Below are 18,501 nucleotides of genomic sequence, written 5' to 3'. Positions count from 1 at the left end.
ATATTTACTTGCACATACAGTATTTCTGCAATGTGTTCTTCAACACAACACAGACTAAGGCAAAGAATCACTAAAGGCATTAATAACGAGTTTAAGAAATAATTAACAGAAGGTACACATCCAAACATTGTAAAGAAATTAGAAACATGCTCTATAGACTTTTTAACAACAGTAACAACATAGGCATGAGGCAAAGATAACAGGATTTAATCTGAAGGCATGCTGAGAATCTAGGATGATAAAGTTGGTCCAGTCTCTTATCTCTCTCTCTGGACTACTCATTACATAATTTTACCTTCAGCATAAGACATTGTGTATTTAAACACATATTACATAAACAAGAACCACAATTCTTTATAAAACAAGTAGTGATTTATGAAGTGAAATGGCAAAGCTTGAGCTTTTAAGTAAATGACTATTATACACACTTTCCTCAACTTGTCTAAATTCTAGCAAATTATGACAGAAATGAAACCGTGTTTTCAAAACAATTTACTGAAGAAAAGATTGCTACAACAGAGATATACTTTATATACCTTAATTACAGAATAACATTCAATAACTTTATCTGTTATACACTTTCCCAGTTCTCTTTCATAATAGCCAAAATAAAATTTCATGTAGTTGTGGCGAATATTTTAAACGAGTCCTGTGCATTCTAAGCACAACTGCTGTTTGGAGCTCTTTATATATTTATTCTTTTAAGTTGCATCTTAGAGAAAATTAAAAAAAAAAAAAAAAAAAAAAATGTAATTCATTCTCAGATGCCATCTGCTTTAAGGCAATACTACTAGTCCATAAGAAGTACACACTTTTTTTTTTTTTCCTTTTTCGGCTAGCATGTAATAAGAGCCTTCTTACCTAATTGTTAGAAATGTAAATGTAACTTTTCTTCTTTAAAAATAGAATTTTTTTTCTGAATACTCTATAAGAAAAAAAAAAAAAAAAAAAAAAGAAGAAAAAATGAAATACTACTACTAAAAGTAAAATTTTGAATATTTTCTAAACTTTGTAAATTTTATCTAATGATGATGATGATGATGACAATGACGAAGATGATAATGGATTTTTTGTGTTTTGTGTTAAAATAAAAATATTATCTTTCGGGTTTATGAAAAACTTACAGTCGTAGTTTATAAACATTTTAAGTATCGCTTATCATCTACATACACCACTTATCATCTACATTTTAAGTTCCTAATTGAAGGCATACATTAAAACACAGGAGCACAATTGTCTGAAATATCAAAGACACAAACTTCAAATTACTACTGAAATGAGTGAATAATGATCAGAAAAAAATTTTTCAGTCATATATATAAGACATTCCAAGATCTGATAACTTCAACAATTTAAGTTGAATGCGACATGAAAACATTTAAACTGAGCTATATTTTATTTTACAAAATGCACTTGCAAGAGACTGCTAAATCTCAAGACAACTATATGAATAAGGCTATACATAAGTTACAAATGTAGAAAGAAATACAAAACTTCTTGGAACCAAATAAGAGTCTGATGTGGTTCTTAAGAAGATTGCATAACATGTATTTATTTGCATTTTTGAGAGATATTTAGTCTGTTGATTAGTTCAGTTAAGTTTGTCAAAGTCAGCAAAATTGGCAAATGATTCTTCTGAACCACTTGTTGTACCAAATGGATCAAAAGGGTCCTGAGCCTGTGAAACTTCCGAAGTTGGCTGAGATATCTGTGATGGAACTGAAAATGGATCATTTGTAGCAGGAGGAGGAGGAGGTGCTGGAGCAGCTCTAGTAGGGCCTGGCTTGCTTGTAGTGCCTATCTGTTTAGGAGGGGCAGGTCGTGGTGGTGGTGCTTTACTTTTCTTTGGTGGCAGAGCAGGAGTTGGACTTTCTGGCCTTGGCGGAGCCACTGGAGCAGGTGTAAAAGGGTCTGCTCCAAATAAGTCCATTTTACCCGATGTCTATAAAACAAAATAATGGATTATATTTTAAAAAAACAAGATCCACACAATACTTAATTTTAATTTAATTTAAAATTCAAGCTCAATAAATCTGAATTCAAATTAAAATAAACACCTTTACTGTTAAATAACCAGCAAGATCAAATATTACAGGTTGTATGTTCTCCCATCTTTATAATATAAAAGTTCCTTACCCCATCTGATGACTTTATAATATGTTACCTTCTCATGAGCACATACATATATTTATGATTTTTCAAGGAAATTTCAAATAATGTATTCTTTATGTTGTATGAATTCTTGAAATTTTATATTTCTGTAACACATACTTGAAATTTTCCAAGACAGGTTTCCATCTCTTATTTCCAACTACAATACTTGACAGCTTTAATAGCTGGCTGCATGAACATAGCTTTGAAAACTGGAGGAGGAGGAGGAGGACATTTCATCTATTCAGTTATCATTGTTTGATTTTGGTTTACAAAAGGTGAAATTGAAGAAATTCTCTGGATTTCAGATTCAGCTGATGAAGTTGAATTCAAGTGGTACAACTTAAGTAGATGTAGAGGATATTATTGCTTAAAAAAAAAAATTTAATAGTCAAAATAAGAAACTAATATTTAAAAGCATTTACGTACAAATTTTTTAATTTTTATAAAACTTAAATTTCACGAAGAAACTCACTCCACAGAGTTCACCCTACTGAAAATTGACTATAGGGAACCAACATGTTTGGGCAACTCATTTGTAAAAGGATTAGTTAACCTATATGAACTAGAATTTAGCAGCATTACAAGAAAACTGTCTAATCGTCCTCATTTCTAGATATTTAAGTCATGCTGGTTAAACGGGAATTTTGTATGTTTTTTTCTTTCTTTTTTATGAAAACCCCAAATACAAGGGGTATTAGAACCGATAGTACTTAGTACCATGCATGGGCTGAAGGTTAAAGAAGATGAAAAATACTTACTGAATTTGGACTTGAATTTCTGTAGATTGTAATTTTCAAAAAATACGTATGAAGGAAGGTTGTTTCAGAAAACTGAAGTTGAATGAATACATGAGGAAGGAAAGTTAATTCTGTGAGTTAAGCTGGACAGTAAAAGAATGCTGACTGGTTGCAGCACTTGTTCATGTTTGGACTGCTTTTGGAAGAGAGAGCGGGAATTATAGAAGCCAATTCAGAAGAACACAGTCCATGAAAGTATCTATAAAAAAGGCATGCAGCATAAACAGAAAGTCTATGAGACAGAGTGTGGAAAGACTTTGTTAGAGATGAGTCATCGATTAACCTAACTGCCCTCTTTTGAATGGAATCTATAAAGCCTGAGAGAATTTTTATGGGCACCGCCCCAGATGTGGGAACAATATTCCATGGTAGGGTGGTTTTGTGTTTTGTACAGAGCAAGCAGCTGTTTGGAAGAAAAGTAACACCAAGAGCAAAAGAGAAAATCAAGTTTTTTAGATGCAGAGGGAGTAGAGAGAATAGAAGTCAGAGTAATCCCCAATACAGTGGCGTAGCTGGGGGAGGGCGGAGGAGGCGGTCTGCCCCAGGCGGCACTTTTCACATGAGACAATTTTATTTTTCGACGATTCTTTTATTTATGTTAACTTAGTAATTTTTATTACTTCATTAACAGAAAAGCAAGAAAAATAACATTTTAGAATGTTGGAATTAAAGTTTTACTTCAAAAATAAACATTGTTTTAATTTATTTCCCTGTACGTCGTTTTGACTTTTTTGTAGTATTTTTGGTGTGTATTGAGAGGGGCGGCAAACTCAGGGACCACCCTGGGCAGCAAAAGCTCTAGCTACAGTACAGCCCAAATAGAGATATGTGACCTTGCTTAGAAATCAGAGTGTCAATGAAGATAAGCATAAGAGCAGAAGAATCCTTTTTGTGAGATATAAGATTTTAGGTAATTATTATAATTACCTAAAAGCATTTATTGAAATCACTTTATCACAATATGATTTCATAAATAAAACTCAAAAATTTACATAATTAATTTTGGAAGCTGTTTCCAACATTTCTCTTTCTCCAGAGGCATTTGCTAACCAGCAAATGCCTCTTCTCTCCACATTGCTCTTCAACCTTTTCTTGCCATCTTCTCAGCCTTCCTCTTGGTCTTTTACCCTCCATTTTCATTTTTAACATTCTTTTTTGGCAGTCTGTTATCTTTCCATGACCAAACCATCTGTCTGTTCCTCTCAATCATTTCTTATAATCGTTTTTCTTCCAAATGCCCACATTTCTTGTTCTGTCTCTCCTGGTCTTTCCATACACTTTTCAAAAAGTTCATTTCCATTGCTTGCATTCTGATAATATCCTTTCCTGTTTTACCTATGGTTCTGATTCATAGGTTATTATTGGGACATAATAAGCTCTACAGTACCATTTTGCACTTCTCAGGCACCTCCTTCCTTGGTCTACTTTTCTACATATCTCCTTATCAATTCTCCCTAAATATCTGAAACCATCTGCTTTTATCTTCTTTTCCTCAATAAAGATGTTAATCCTCTCCTTCCTTGTCATTGTTATTGCATTACCCAGCTTTCCACCTACTGTTGTACCTGCTCCTGTCCATCAATCAACAGTTTGGACTTGGAGCAAACTTGGGACTGAAAGCTGAGTGAAAACAATGATTGGAAACACAGGCTGGTTTGATAATAAGGGACTGAGACAGTGTATTGCACTTTCACCTCTACTGTACATACTAGTAATGGATATGTTGGGGAGACAAGTATTGGACCAAGTCCAATACTTGTCTCCCCAACAAATGCCAGCTATCATCCACTGTGATCCCACACAGACTTAACAGGTGAGAGGTCTGAAGAATGCACAGGTCCCTATAGTATCAGGCATTGTTTTTCAGTAAACAGTATGAAAAGTCTCGGAGGAATGGTATAGTACTGATGGCATTACTGTGCCAAGAAATGAGAACCAGAGATGCACATTTTCATCTTTGGATGGAAGTACACTGCACATGCAATTTTCACAGCAAATTTGTAATTGTTCTGGATGTTTCAATTTCCATGAGAGTGCATACAGTTAACCTCTCAGTTTATCGGTATGATTACATGAAGAAAGCAAACATCACAAAATGGTCTTAAATCATCATGCATATGTATTGTGTATAACAACTGATGATCCAGTTTCTTAGGCATCACAGATTGACTAGTGATGTGGTGTATAATGATACTACAGACATGTTAACTAAAAGAGTGCATTCCAGACAGAAAAATTAGGTGAGAGTAACAGTTCTTAATAAAATACCATTGTAAGACAATCTATATCTGATGGTGTTGAAAATTCAAGTGCTTTCTCATTGCCATTATCACTTTGGAGATGGGGGAAGAAAAAAAAAAAAACATGCCAACTGAATGCAACATTAAGAAAAAAAAAAAAAAAAAGGAAATACCTAAAAACGTAATATCTATGAAAAATTAAAGTTAAAAAAATAGTTTTGTAAAAACTAAGTTTAACCATATTCCATTCAAATGAATACTCATATACTTACACGTATATGTATGTCCTCTTAACTGAGGACATCTCATAACTTAACTTACTTCACATACATATGGCAATAAAGTTTCCCAAACTGTTGCTGTTGTGGTCATGTTTGATGAATTTGAAAATTAAACAGAAGTGGTATGTCATAGTTCACACTTCCTTCATTAGATGTGGTACAGAGATTGTCCAGTAGGCTGACAGGTTGCAAGTAACAACGTGCTTTGTTAATAGCATTAACATTTTGTGTTAGCACGATTTGCAATGGAGAACCAAACTAATATCAAATTTTGCTTTAAACTGCAAAAATCTGCAACAGAAACATATAAAATGTTAAAAACTGTTTATAGTGATGAAACGTTAAGTTATACCAACGTGCCTGAATGGTATAAATGGTTCAAATACGGATGCGAGGATGTTCATGATGGCCCAAGAAGTGGGCATCTGTCAACCTCTCAAAATGAGGATAGGGTTGCAAAATTTCAGTAAATTGTGGCAAGCAATCATTGTTTGACCTTCAGAATGATGGCTGATGAGCTGGATATTGTTGTTATTTGGTTTTTAGGAGCATTAGCAACTAAGGCCATATTGCTCCGGGAATATGCAGTGGTCATTCCCTGACCTTTCCGCATTCTCCGTATTTGGTGGTGATGGGCTCGAACCCCGGTCTAATCAAGAAGCGTGTGCTACGCACTGCTGCTCCTTCCCACCTGGCTACGGAGGTGCCATTTGAGCTGGATATGAAACAGGAGATGATATCATCAAATTCTGCATTAAGACTTAGGGAAAGGTCTGTAAAATTTGTGCCACAGTCTTATGGACAAGCAAAAGAAACAAAGGATGTCATCTAGACAATCCTAATTTCCTCGACAGTATTGTCACTGGATATGAACGCTTGGTGTTTCATAGTACATGCAGTGGACTTCAAAATCGTCACCAAGGCTCAAAATGTTTTGTTTACAGGCATCTGGGATCAAGATGATGCTGATCATGTGTTTGACAAACAGGGTGTGATTCACAAGAAATTTGTAACTGAACGGAGTCAATGCTGAATTCTACATACAGGTACTTCAAAGATTACTGAAGTGCATTTCCTGAGTGAGGCCACAATTCTGAGAAAAAGGCAGCTGGTTCTTGTTGCATGACAATGCCCCACTCATTTCACACTTGTGGTGAGAATATTTCTGATGAAACATGGCATTGTACAGATCAATCAACCATCCAACAGACCTCTTCCTCAAGATGAAAACTGCCCTCAAAGGAAAGACATTTCAGGATGTTGAGGATAAAGAAACACATAACCGCCAAACTGAACATCTCTTTGGACACCTTCACTTACTATTTTTAGAAACTTTTAGAATGATGTAATAAGAACCTTCAATCAGGTGGCAATTACTTTGAATAAAAATAAAACCATTTTTGAGCTCCTTCACTTTGTGTTCCTTTTATTGCACCAGTCAAGGAACTTTATTGCCACACCTTGTGTGTACAAAACATTTTACAAACCTGTGTATTTGCTGAGTGATCTGCATTCCCTCCAAATGGATCAAATGGATCATTTTTTGCTGCAAAAATAAAATAAAATAAATATAATTCTATTCTATGTATTTTTAAAATCGGAAAGAAAATAAAGAAATTTGTTTGAGTTTCAGTCTCTATAAATTCAAATAAAAAATAAAAGTGCATTTTAGTTTTCTAGTATATCAGGATTTATTACAGAAGGTAAGAAAATTAAATTCACATAATTAACCTCACCAGTCTTCTAATAAGGCTATTGGAGATGTGTTAAGGTTTTCCTATGTCATTAATTACAAATTTAATTAAATATCATCAATTTTTTTTACATGCACACATTTGCTATTTTAAAATAATAGAAAATCCAAGTGTATTTCAATTCTGCAGGTTATCTGTACATAGTTATATTAGTACTGGCAAATGATCCAAGGAAGCAAGTGTGCATACGGCATCATACCTGATGCCATATGCACACAAATTTTTTTGTGCATTATTTCTGAAAAATAAAATAAATAAATAAAAATTCTTCCCACATTACTTGTCTGTCATCTCTAACAATTTGTCTAATTTTTCTTTAAATTTATTCAAACTACCCATTTCCACAACACCAGATGAAAGTTAGTTCAACAATCAACTATCCTCTGGCTGAAAGCAAATTTCTGCAACTCTATCCTACTCCATACTTCCTCGATTTAAATTTGTGATCCCTGCTATGTGTTTTCTAAGCTAGAGTAAAGATGACATCAGTATTTAGCAATTTGCAGAACTAAAGTCTTTCTTCGTGAGAATACCCAAAAGTATCCCTCACTTATCTCGCTGTTCTACTCTGTATCCATTTCAACAGATTCACACCCTTCCTAAAATGAGGCTTCTAGACCTGTATGCAATATTCAAGGTGTGGCCTTGAATATTGCATACATTGCCTTATACAGCAGAATAATTATTTCTTTATCCTTGTTGGAAAATTCCTTTATATCATTGACAAAATCCCATGAGCTGTCCTAACAGCCCATCTTCGGTGCTCGGAGTACTTCATGTCTGACTGCACCGTTAACCACAGGTCTTTTCTGTTCTCTACTACCTTCAGTGTGGTACTATGCAGTAAACATGTTAGTCTGGAATTATTGCTATCCATATGCAATACCCTGCTTTTGTCAATGTAAATTTCAACTGCCACTTCTCAGCCCATCTGCCTAAATTTTTCCAGATCTTGTTGCAGTTAATACTGTTATTTATTTATTTTTTTTTTTTTTTACATCCAGTTCCTTTGTTACTGTATCACAGAATCCATGCCATGACAACAGTATAACTGCATTGCTGTCTAGATGGTTCTAAACAGAAAAGAAGTTATATATGGTTTAAATTGAGCAACATAGCACCGTTCACTGAAGACCATTACACATTTTTACATCAATTTCAAGTTTCTGAATGTAATTTTTCTCTTTTACTATTAGTACAGGTTGACCATCACTAATCCACGAGCATTGGGACCTGTGGGGTGCCGGATTAGTGAATTTGCCGGATCACCGGTGGTTATTTTAGCAGATACAGTTTACCCAACAGCTAACCACCTCCTACCTTTAACACATTGACTGCCAAGCTAGTATAAGAAAAAATTCCCCATGGGCCAAAAAATATTTAGCAAATAATTTGATTAGTAATTATAAAATAAATATTGTAATGTCAGTGCTGTTGTTTTTTCGCTTAAAATATAAAAAAAACAAAGAGAGAGAGAGAACTTTTTTATGTCGCATACATGTGGCTAAAGTGGCCCATTAGGTTACTTTATTTCTTGAGAAGCCATGTCGGCCACATACGTGTGATGCTATTATGGCATACATATGAAGGTCATTTGTGATTAGTTTATTGCACGCGCAGCGAGTGTTACAATAAAACTAATTGCGATAAAATAAACTCTTAAATGTCGCAATAAGTTTGAAAGTATTGTTAGAGATTTTGTGGAAAAAAAGTTCTTTAGGGCACTGTATTATCCATCATATTGTGTTGTGTTTTTCCACAAGTTTGTATAAGTGTGTTGTAAAAAAAAAAAAAATAAAAAAAAAATATAAAAAGGAATGGCTAAATGAAAATTACTAAAATAAGGAACTGAGAGAAATTGCTGGAATTTTTTTTTTTTTTTTATATGAACCCCAAACATGAGAGGTATTAGAACCAATAGTACTTAGTACCGTGCTTGGGTTGGTGGTTGAGAAGACGAAAGAAGATATTTGTTGACACTGGACTTGAACTTCTGTAGATTGTAATTTTCAGGAAATACGTATGAAGGAAGGTTGTTCCAGAAAACGGCAGTTGAATGAATAAACGAGGAAGATGAAAAGTGTTGGGTCTGTGAGTTTGAAGTTGGACAGTAAATGGATGTTGGCTGGTGGCGGCACGTGTTCTGACTGTTTTTAAAGAGAGAGCAGAAATTATAGAAGCTAATTCAGAAGAACAGTGCCCATGGAAGTATCTGTAGAAGAGGCATGCAGCAGAAACAGTACGTCTATGAGACAGCGATTGCAGAGACTCTGTTAGAGATGAGTCATTAATTAACCTAACTGCCCTCTTCTGAATGGAATCAAGAAGCCTGAGAGAGGTTTTGGGGGCACCACCCCAGATGTGGGAACAATACTCCATGGCAGGGCGGATTTGAGATTTATACAGAGTGAGCAGCTGTTTGGAAGAAAAGTAACGCCGAGAGCGAAAGAGAAAACCAAGTTTTTTAGATGCAGAAGAAGCAATATTTGTAATGTGCTTGTGCCAAGAAAGATTAGAAGTCAGGGTAATCCCCAAAAGAGATATAACATTTTGCCTAGAATTCGGAGTGTCACTAAAGATAAGCATAGGAGCAGAAGAATCCTTTTTGCGAAATATAAGACAAGACTGAGATTTCGAAGGGTTGAAATCAACTCAGTTGTCTTTACCCCACTGGAGGATTACCTGAAGATCGGCATTAAGGAATTGGTAGCAGATTTTCGAGAAGTTGAAGCTGACTGAGCAGGACAAGGTTTCTCAAAATGGAAAGTGGAATGCAATGTGCTATCATCGGCAAAACTATGGATAGGATTTCCAGTCAATGGAAGAAGGTCATTAATATACAAGAGGAAAAGAGTGGGGGAAAGAACTGAACCTTGGGGGACACCGGCATTAGTGGAGAAGTTAGAAGATAGAGAGCCATCTACCATCACCCTCAGTGAGCGATCAGAGAGAAAACTGGATAACCAATTACTAAAAACAGTTGGCAAACCATAAGATGGAAGCTTGTTTAGAAGACATTTATGCCAAACACGATCAAAAGCCTTTGAGATGTCAAGAGCAACTACTTGTGTTTCACCAAACCTTTCCATTGAATTAGTCCATAAATGGGTAACATAAGCCAGAATATCACCAGTGGATCGACACTGACGGAATCCATACTGGCGATCGTTGATCAGACGGAAGGTTCTAGGTAGTTTAAGAGTTGGCGGTTAATTGATTTCTCCATTACTTTAGAAAGAGTAGAAGTAATTGCAATGGGACGATAATTGGATGGGAGGGATTTGTCACCCTTTTTAGGAACTGGCTGGATATGAGCAAATTTCCAAGCAGAAGGAAAAGCACCATTGGAATAAGAAAGTGAAAAAAGGCGGCAAAGAATAGGAGTAAGTTCAGGAGCACAGGTTTTGAGAACAAGTGGAGAAATACCATCAGGACCTGATGGTATTTCCTCTTCAAGATTCATCAAAATCCTTCTGATATCCTTTTGACGGAAGACCACAGGAGGCATTGAATGGAGCGTGTTAGGAATGATGGGAGGTGTTTTACCAAGATCATTAATACATAAGCTGGAAGAAAAATGTGATGCTAGCAGGTCAGCTTTATCCTTGGTTGAAGTGACAACAGAACCATCTGGTTTGGACAGAGGTGGGAGCAGAGATGGGCAAAAGTTGCGGCCAATAGCTTTGGCAAGAGACCAGAATGCTCGGCTACCATTAGGACAAGAAGCAAGTTTTCTACTCTTAGCCTGTTCAAACTGTAGTTTGGGCTGGTTAATAACTGCTTTACAATTGTGAACTTTGGTGTAGGCAGAAAATGAAACTGAAGAATTAGAAACAAGCCAATTATGATATGCAACATTCTTCTCTTGAACAGCCTTAGCACATTTATTGGAAAACCAAGATTTAGATAAAGGATGAGATTTTAAAGTGGAGTGTGGGATAAAGGATTCCATTCCTGCAAGAATAATTTCACTGACACGATCTGAGCAAACGTTGACATCAGAAGTTTTGAAACAGTAATCCGACCAAGGAAAAGAAGAAAAGAAGTCTCGCAGGTCATCCCATTTTGCATTCTTGTAATGCCAAACAACACGAGGTTGGGAATAGCCACGAGATAAAGGTTCCATTGGAGAAGAGACAATCACCAAGTTGTGATCTGAAGTGCCTAAAGGACCTCTCACTTCGACCGTGTACTTAGAAGGGTTGTTTGTGAGAAATAGATCAAGAGTATTGGCTGTATGATTAGGATTGTTCGGTATTCTTGTAGGTAAATAAACAATCTGTGCTAGGTCATTAGTAATTGCAAAAACCTCAGCATCTCGACCTGCTGGATCAGTGTGACTAGAAAATGGAAGCCAGCTGGAGTTGTGAACATTAAAATCACCAAGGAAAATTACCTCACTGTTAGGAAAGTTGGACTGGAGAAAGTCAAGTTGCAAAGAGAGGAAGTCAAAGAGCTCCAAGTGATTAGTGGAGTTGGGAGAACAGTAGAGACAACAGATGAATTTGACACAATGAGGTAGAGAGAAATTTACAATTAAGCACAGTTACACTTCTCACAGGACACGCCTGATTGATCCACTTGACATCAATGGTTCGACTGCTGATGATCCTGCTCAGATAGCAAACAAACTGAATGAGTATTTTGCATCTACATTCACACGAGGAATTATTAAGGTTTGAAAATGGCAGAAGGTTATCAAATTGTAGCAGGGTACTTAATGATTTTGTAATAACTGAGAGCAAAGTGGAGGAGAAATTGTTGAAGTTAAACATAAGAAAAGCACATGGGGTGGATGGGATCTATCCAGTTATATTAAAGGAGGCGGCAAAGCAACTAAGCAAACCCTTAGCCATAATTATGAGAGCATCCTTGGACTCAGGGGAGGCTCTCACGGACTGGAGATGTGCAAATGTATCCCCAATTCACAAAGGGGGATCGAAAGGTGACACGAGTAATTACAGACCAGTTAGTTTAACTTCTGTTCCGGGTAAAATAACGGAGTCACTGGTTAAAGATGCATTGCAGGATCATCTAAACAAGACTGCAGGAATAATTCAGACATAGCATGGATTTGTTAAAGTCTTGTCTGACAAATTTGATTGGTTATTATGATGTGGTTACAAAGGAACTGGATGCAAAATATAATTTTGATATCATATATTTGGATTTCAGGAAAGCTTTTGACACTGTTGCGCATGGAAGACTATTGTACAAATTGGAGCAGAATGGTATTAAGGGTAAGTTGCTACAATGGATAAAAGGATGGTTAAGTGGGAGAAGACAGAGGGTGGTAATCAATGGGTGCTTCTCTTCGTGTACTAATGTTATTAGTGGAGTCCCACAATGGTGTGATTTTTTTTTTTTTTTTTGGCTGATGCTGCATAAGCTCATACACTTGCTTTCTTGCATCACATGCCACTACTACTACTACAACACCTGGGGAACAGCAACCCCAAAATAATTTATACATTTGGTGAAGATGAACTAAAGTCAGTAGTGGAGGAACGGGACTTGGGAGTTATGATACGGTCAGACATGAAGTTGTCCGAGAATTGTGGACAAGTTGCAACGCTGCATGGTGTCCTATCGATGATTTATCGAACATTTGCTAGTAGAGGTAACAACGTCATAATCGCATAAAGGTGATTTTATAACCTTTTTGTGATTGGATTATAAATTAGCACCGAAAAACTGGTATTTTTGTATCAATACCGGAAAAAAATTAGCAACCCGGTATTGTAAGCCCTATCTTTCATTGCTTTTGCCGGGAATATAGTCATCTCTCTTGTCCCAGCGTTTTACGACGTAGTGTTTGGCTGTTTCAAAACTATGCCACAAACACAGGAAACAACAGTATTTAGTGAAACCACCTTGCAACCCAACAAGCAGTCCAATCACTTTGAGATCACCAGAAATATTCCAACCATATTCATTGTAAGGTATAGATGCAAGAATCTGGGACAAACTATCGTAAGTTTCTTTCAGGCCAACAGCATGAACAAGAGGAATTGATGGTAAAGTATTTCCATTATGAAGCAATTCTTCTTTCAAACTTAGTTTGATGCATCAATGAACAAACGTCATTCAGAGGTATTGTGATCAACATTCAGTTTGTGCATAAGACCAACGATTCCTTTGCAGACACACATTGTTTTCCATTGCAAAATATCTTGAAAACTCTTCATTTCGCTTGCGGTATATTGTAATGTTTGTACCTTAGGCGAGTAAGTTCTACTGCTGTAGTCTGGATTCGAGTAATTCAGCCTTCTCTTTGGGTAAGCCCAAGTCTCTGATCAAGTCGCTTAATTCTTCTTGTTCAATGTAGTGTGAGGCCTTTTCTTTTCTGGCTTTTAGTCCAAATCATGTGAAGTACATGGTTCCGCGACATCTGGTAAAACGATTTCTTCTGTACCTTCATCACTACTTCCAATACCCCAAGATTTTGGTGGCACAGGTACTGGCAGTTCTTTACCGTGTGGCACTGGCCTAATTGCTGATGGAATATTTGGATATTTGATGCAGTGCTTGCTCTTTTTGGAAATACCTTTTATTTTTGTCATGCAGAAATAGCAGTCGTTGAAATGATTCTTGGGCTGACCCACACCATAGGGACAGCAAAAGGTAATGCTCTCAGCTTTCCATATAACCACAGTCTTAAGTTCACCGTACAAGTAATACAACAGATATGTGGAGCCCAATTTTTTTCTTGGTCACTGATCTTGCAGCCGAAGTACAATGAATATGCAACTTCTGTGACATTGTATATTTTCTTCCTCTGAGTTTTTGGGGTTAAATGTCCACAAACATACCAGTTGTCTGGGTGATTGACGCAAGTTTTGTGCTTTGTCTTCTCCATTTTAATAATGCATTAACCTAAAAACAATAAAAGCAATGGTAAATTTGAACAGAAGGTGAATTCTTGTAGTGTAGTTTATCATACATTATATATTGAACAGTTGAATGGTGTAATAAAATTAATAAAAATACTGACTTGTCTGGAAAAGTGCATCAAAATCAAAATATACTATATTGCAAGAACAGTAATGATGTACTTGCTTAACTTTTAGTCCAATAAACAAAACCAACCAAAAGTTAATAAGTTTAAAAATTGTATTACAAACAGTAATGATTATCTATCTATATCTTAAAACTGAGACGTGATATGAAATTTTTATGACTGATTTTAAATTCTATAAATAAAACTTGACCAGAAACAGCCATTGATTTGATGGAGGTAAAAATCATGTTGGGTAGTGTAATTTGTCTAATTCTTCCTTAAATTTATTCAAACTACTTGTTTTTGCAACACCAAATGAAAGTACAGACAGTTCTCTTTACGAGTTCTCAGGTTTATGAGTTTTTTTCCCCCCCAAGTATCAAGTATCAACAAAATCGAAAATATGAACATTAATTGCAAAAAATGAATGTCAAACAATTCATAAATACCGCATCCAAACCACGTGCATAGCTATACAATACAGTGTACCCCGCTTTACGATATTAATCAGTTCCAGAGACACCATCGTATTGTGAAAATATTGTAATGTGAACCCAATAACACATTGTTTTGGTAATTCGTTTCAAGATCTCGGAAGTTGAAATTTTTGCTGTATAACTAAGCTATTTATCTCTCTAAAATTTCATTTTTAAGATCACAAGCGTGACCTTAAGGCCATATAAACGGTCATGGGCATGGTTTATAAACTGTATTAGTTACCAATTCAAATCATTAAAATGCACTACACTTTCATCGTTATCTTAAGTTCTGTTATAAGAATCAATTTTGAACACCTTTGTGATATTTTTTTAAAGCACGTTTTTGGAGGTCACTACCATAAAACATTACAAACAATTTGCACTTTCTGGTTTATTGGGCTTTTCTGTTAGTGCATCTAATTATAAACAGGTAGTAAACTCGATCTTGTTGCATTTGCGATAATACCGATAGTTGGAATACTGTGGGATTTTACGTTATTATGGTAAAATACAACTAATGAAATTGACTTCATCCTCACTAACAGAAGATATATCGTGAATGACGCTACTGTCCTGAACAAGGTAAATGTTGGAAGTGATCATAGAATGGTAAGATGCACATTTGATATAGATGTAACAAAAAAAAAAAAAAAAAAAGGAAAACACTGACTCGAGTAAATAATACAAAGGTCTTTGAGATAACAAAAGAGGAGAAAAAGCGGTATGTACTGGAACTTAAGAACAATCTTGGAAGCTACTAGGCTTTTCATACCAACAAAGAAATATTGTTCAAGATTTAGGCCTAAATGGATGTCAGATGAACTAATTAGACATGTGACAGAGAAGAAAAATGAATGGGATACATATAAATTAACATGTGACACAGAAGCCCATGATAGATATAAGCTGGTCCATAACCAAGTTACAAAGCAGGTTAGGCAGGTGAAGGCAGATTACGAGAAATCTTTGGCAAAGGATGCAAAGGAAAACAGCAAAGAGTTCTTTACTTATGTAAACTCTAGAAGGAAGGAGATGAATCAGATTGGTCCACTTCATATAGATGGTTCAACTGTTGATGATCCTGCTCAAGTAGCTAACAAACAATGAATATTTTGCATCGACATTCACAAATGAGGAGTTATTCAGGGAGGAGAATGCCAGAGATGTATTAAACTCTGGCAGTAAGCTAGATAATCTTGTAATAACTGAGAGTAAACTGGAGGAGAAATTTTTGAAGATAAACACAAGAAAGGCACCCAGGGTGGATGGAATCTATCCAGTTATATTAAAGGAGGCGGCAAAGGAAGTAAGCAAACCCTTAGTCATAATTATGAGAGCTTCCCTGAGAGGTACCCACGGACTGGAGATGTGCAAATGTGACCCCAAATCACAAAGGAGGATCAAAGGGAGACACAGGTAATTACAGACCTGTTAGTTTAACTTCTGTTGCAGGGAAATTAATGGAGACACTGGTTAAAGAAGCATTGCAGGATCATCTAGACAAGACTTCAGTTATAGCTTGGACACAGCATGGGTTTGTTAAGGGGAAGTCTTGTCTGACTAATTTGATTGGATACTATTATGTAGTCACAATGGAACTGGATGCAAAAAATAATTTTGAGATCATATATTTGGATCTTAGAAAAGCCTTTGATACTGTTGCACATGGAAGACTGCTGCACAAATTGGAGCAGTGTGGCATTGGAGGCAAATTGCTGCTATGGATAAAGGGGTAGTTGAGGGGGAGAAGACAGAGTGGTAATCAATGGACACTGCTCTTCGTGGACTAATGTTATTAGTGGAGTCCCTCAGGGTTCAGTGTTGGGTCCATTTTTGTTTTCTGTATTTAAAAATGATATTGATGATGGTAGATCAGGCTTAATGTCCAAGTTTGCAGATGATACGAAGGTTGGCAGGGTTGTTAATGACACTAATGAAAATACACTGCTGCAACAGGATCTAGAAAAGTTGAGCAGATGGGCTGAGTGGTGACAAATGTTAAGTACTACATATGGGAAGCAGTAATCCCAGAGTAACATATCAACTCTGTTGTACCACAATGACAGTGGTAGTGAATGAAAAAGACCTGGGGTAATTGTTCAGTCAGATGTGAAGTTTTACAAGTAATGCAGATGGCCTGCAAGAGTAGCTCATGGTGTCTTGTCAATGATATACAGGTATTTTTCTAGCAGGGATAACGAGGTGATTATCCCCTTGTATAAGGTAATGGTCAGGCCACACCTTGAGTACTGTATACAGGTCTGGAGTCCTCATTTCAAGAAGGATGTAGAGCTGCTGGAATGAGTACAGAGAAGGGCAACAAGATTAGTGAATGGAACAAAGGGTTGCTCTTACAAAGAAAGGCTTAAGTTATGCAAATTACAGTGTCTGAAGACTAGGCAAGGTGATTTGATTGAGGTGTATAAGGCCTTCAATGGTTTGAGCAAGCTTAATGCTGATGGGATTCTTCCTCTTGCCCAGATTAATCGCCTGAGGGGACAAATTCAAATTGAGGAAAGACAGTTGTAGAATAGATGTGAGGAAATTTGCTTTTAGCCAGCAGGTGGTTGATTGCTGGAACAAACTTCCATCTGTTGTTGTAGAAGTGGACAGCTTAAATAAATTCAAGGCAGAACTAGACAAATGAAAGGATGGGTGAAATGGGAAGGCTTTTTTTTGGCTGATGCTGTATAAGCTTGCTTTCTTGCATCATATGCCTCTACTAATGCTATCCTTGTAGATGCAAAACTCAAACTTGAATATGTAAACAAGCACATATTCAAGAAAGGTTTTGAAAATGTATAATAGATTGTCAGAAACAAGGACAACCCTTTACTTCAAGATCAGTGGTCTCCTTCACTGAATACCCGTCTGCAACTCTGAACATTTGCGAAACACCATTCCAGATGACTGAGCACTCAGCATCAAAGCCAATTCCATTTTCATCTATTCTTCTTTAGGTGAAACAATCTACTCTCTGCAATATCCTCATTCGTATCCAAAATTCCTGCCCACCAAGCATTAATAACGTAATACAACTTATAAATTTACCAGTAATAAATGCATATCTCAGTTTTATGAATCAAATCTGCAAGCAGAGGTTGGGTCTAACTGTGTTAAATATAATCCATTTTATAATCAAAGTGGCTGCATGGATTGCTGATGGTGCAGCACTTTACAGAAGCTCACACTACAGTTTTATATGAATATTTTTCATCCCAATAGTTTTTCCCAATCAATAGTAAATATAAAATATACTCAATGATTGTAATCTTCTTTGGTAAAAACAAAAAAATAAAGAAATCAGAAAATAAATGCATTTTAGAAAACATTTTAGCTATTCCACAGACGAATCTTCATTTGAAGACTTTCAAAGTCATTTTATATTGGGTTGCTAATTTTAACACACATTTCACAGTTCTGTTCCTTCCACTGCCACTGTGATCATTACTAGCACAAAGTGATACAGCTTCAGGTAAAAATTCTGTACCTCTTATTGCACTGGTTATTTTGTGCACATCCATTTTCTTACCTCCTGTGACAATATTCACATTAAATCTATTTTCCTACAGCATCCTTCCATGTGCATTTTTTTCCTGCACAATCTACCACTGCTTCTCTCTTTCATTACAACTGAGAAAGAAATTTTTGCCAGAGATCACAATATATCTCAGGAAACTGGTAACCTTATTTTCCTCTTTTGTGATAAAAATGTGAAAAATAATCATCATATCAGCAATGTTTTTTAAATGATAAGCTGGCAAAACCATTGTTATGTAATTCGACATATGATAGA

General features: G+C 36.1%; 1 protein-coding gene across 6 annotated transcripts in view; it reads right to left on the bottom strand.

Annotated features, from left to right (window-relative positions):
• Positions 1-1,151: 1,151 nt before the first annotated feature.
• Positions 1,152-18,501, bottom strand: part of LOC150086640 (uncharacterized) — a 292,377-nt gene continuing 275,027 nt past the window's right edge. For all 6 annotated transcript variants that reach the window (XM_090372657.1, XM_090372662.1, XM_090372661.1 and 3 more), the window contains 2 exons: positions 6,960-7,018; positions 1,152-1,942 (listed from right to left, as the gene is read on the bottom strand). In XM_090372657.1, the coding sequence (XP_090228783.1) occupies positions 1,592-1,942; positions 6,960-7,018 (410 nt within the window). In that variant the 3' untranslated portion in view covers positions 1,152-1,591. The remainder of the gene's footprint in view (positions 1,943-6,959; positions 7,019-18,501) is intronic.

The sequence above is a fragment of the Mastigoproctus giganteus genome, chromosome 4, assembly GCF_048544385.1.
Source record: "Mastigoproctus giganteus isolate SK-2022 chromosome 4, ASM4854438v1, whole genome shotgun sequence".
Taxonomy (NCBI): domain Eukaryota; kingdom Metazoa; phylum Arthropoda; class Arachnida; order Uropygi; family Thelyphonidae; genus Mastigoproctus; species Mastigoproctus giganteus.
This window is presented reverse-complemented; position numbering and strand designations above follow the sequence as displayed.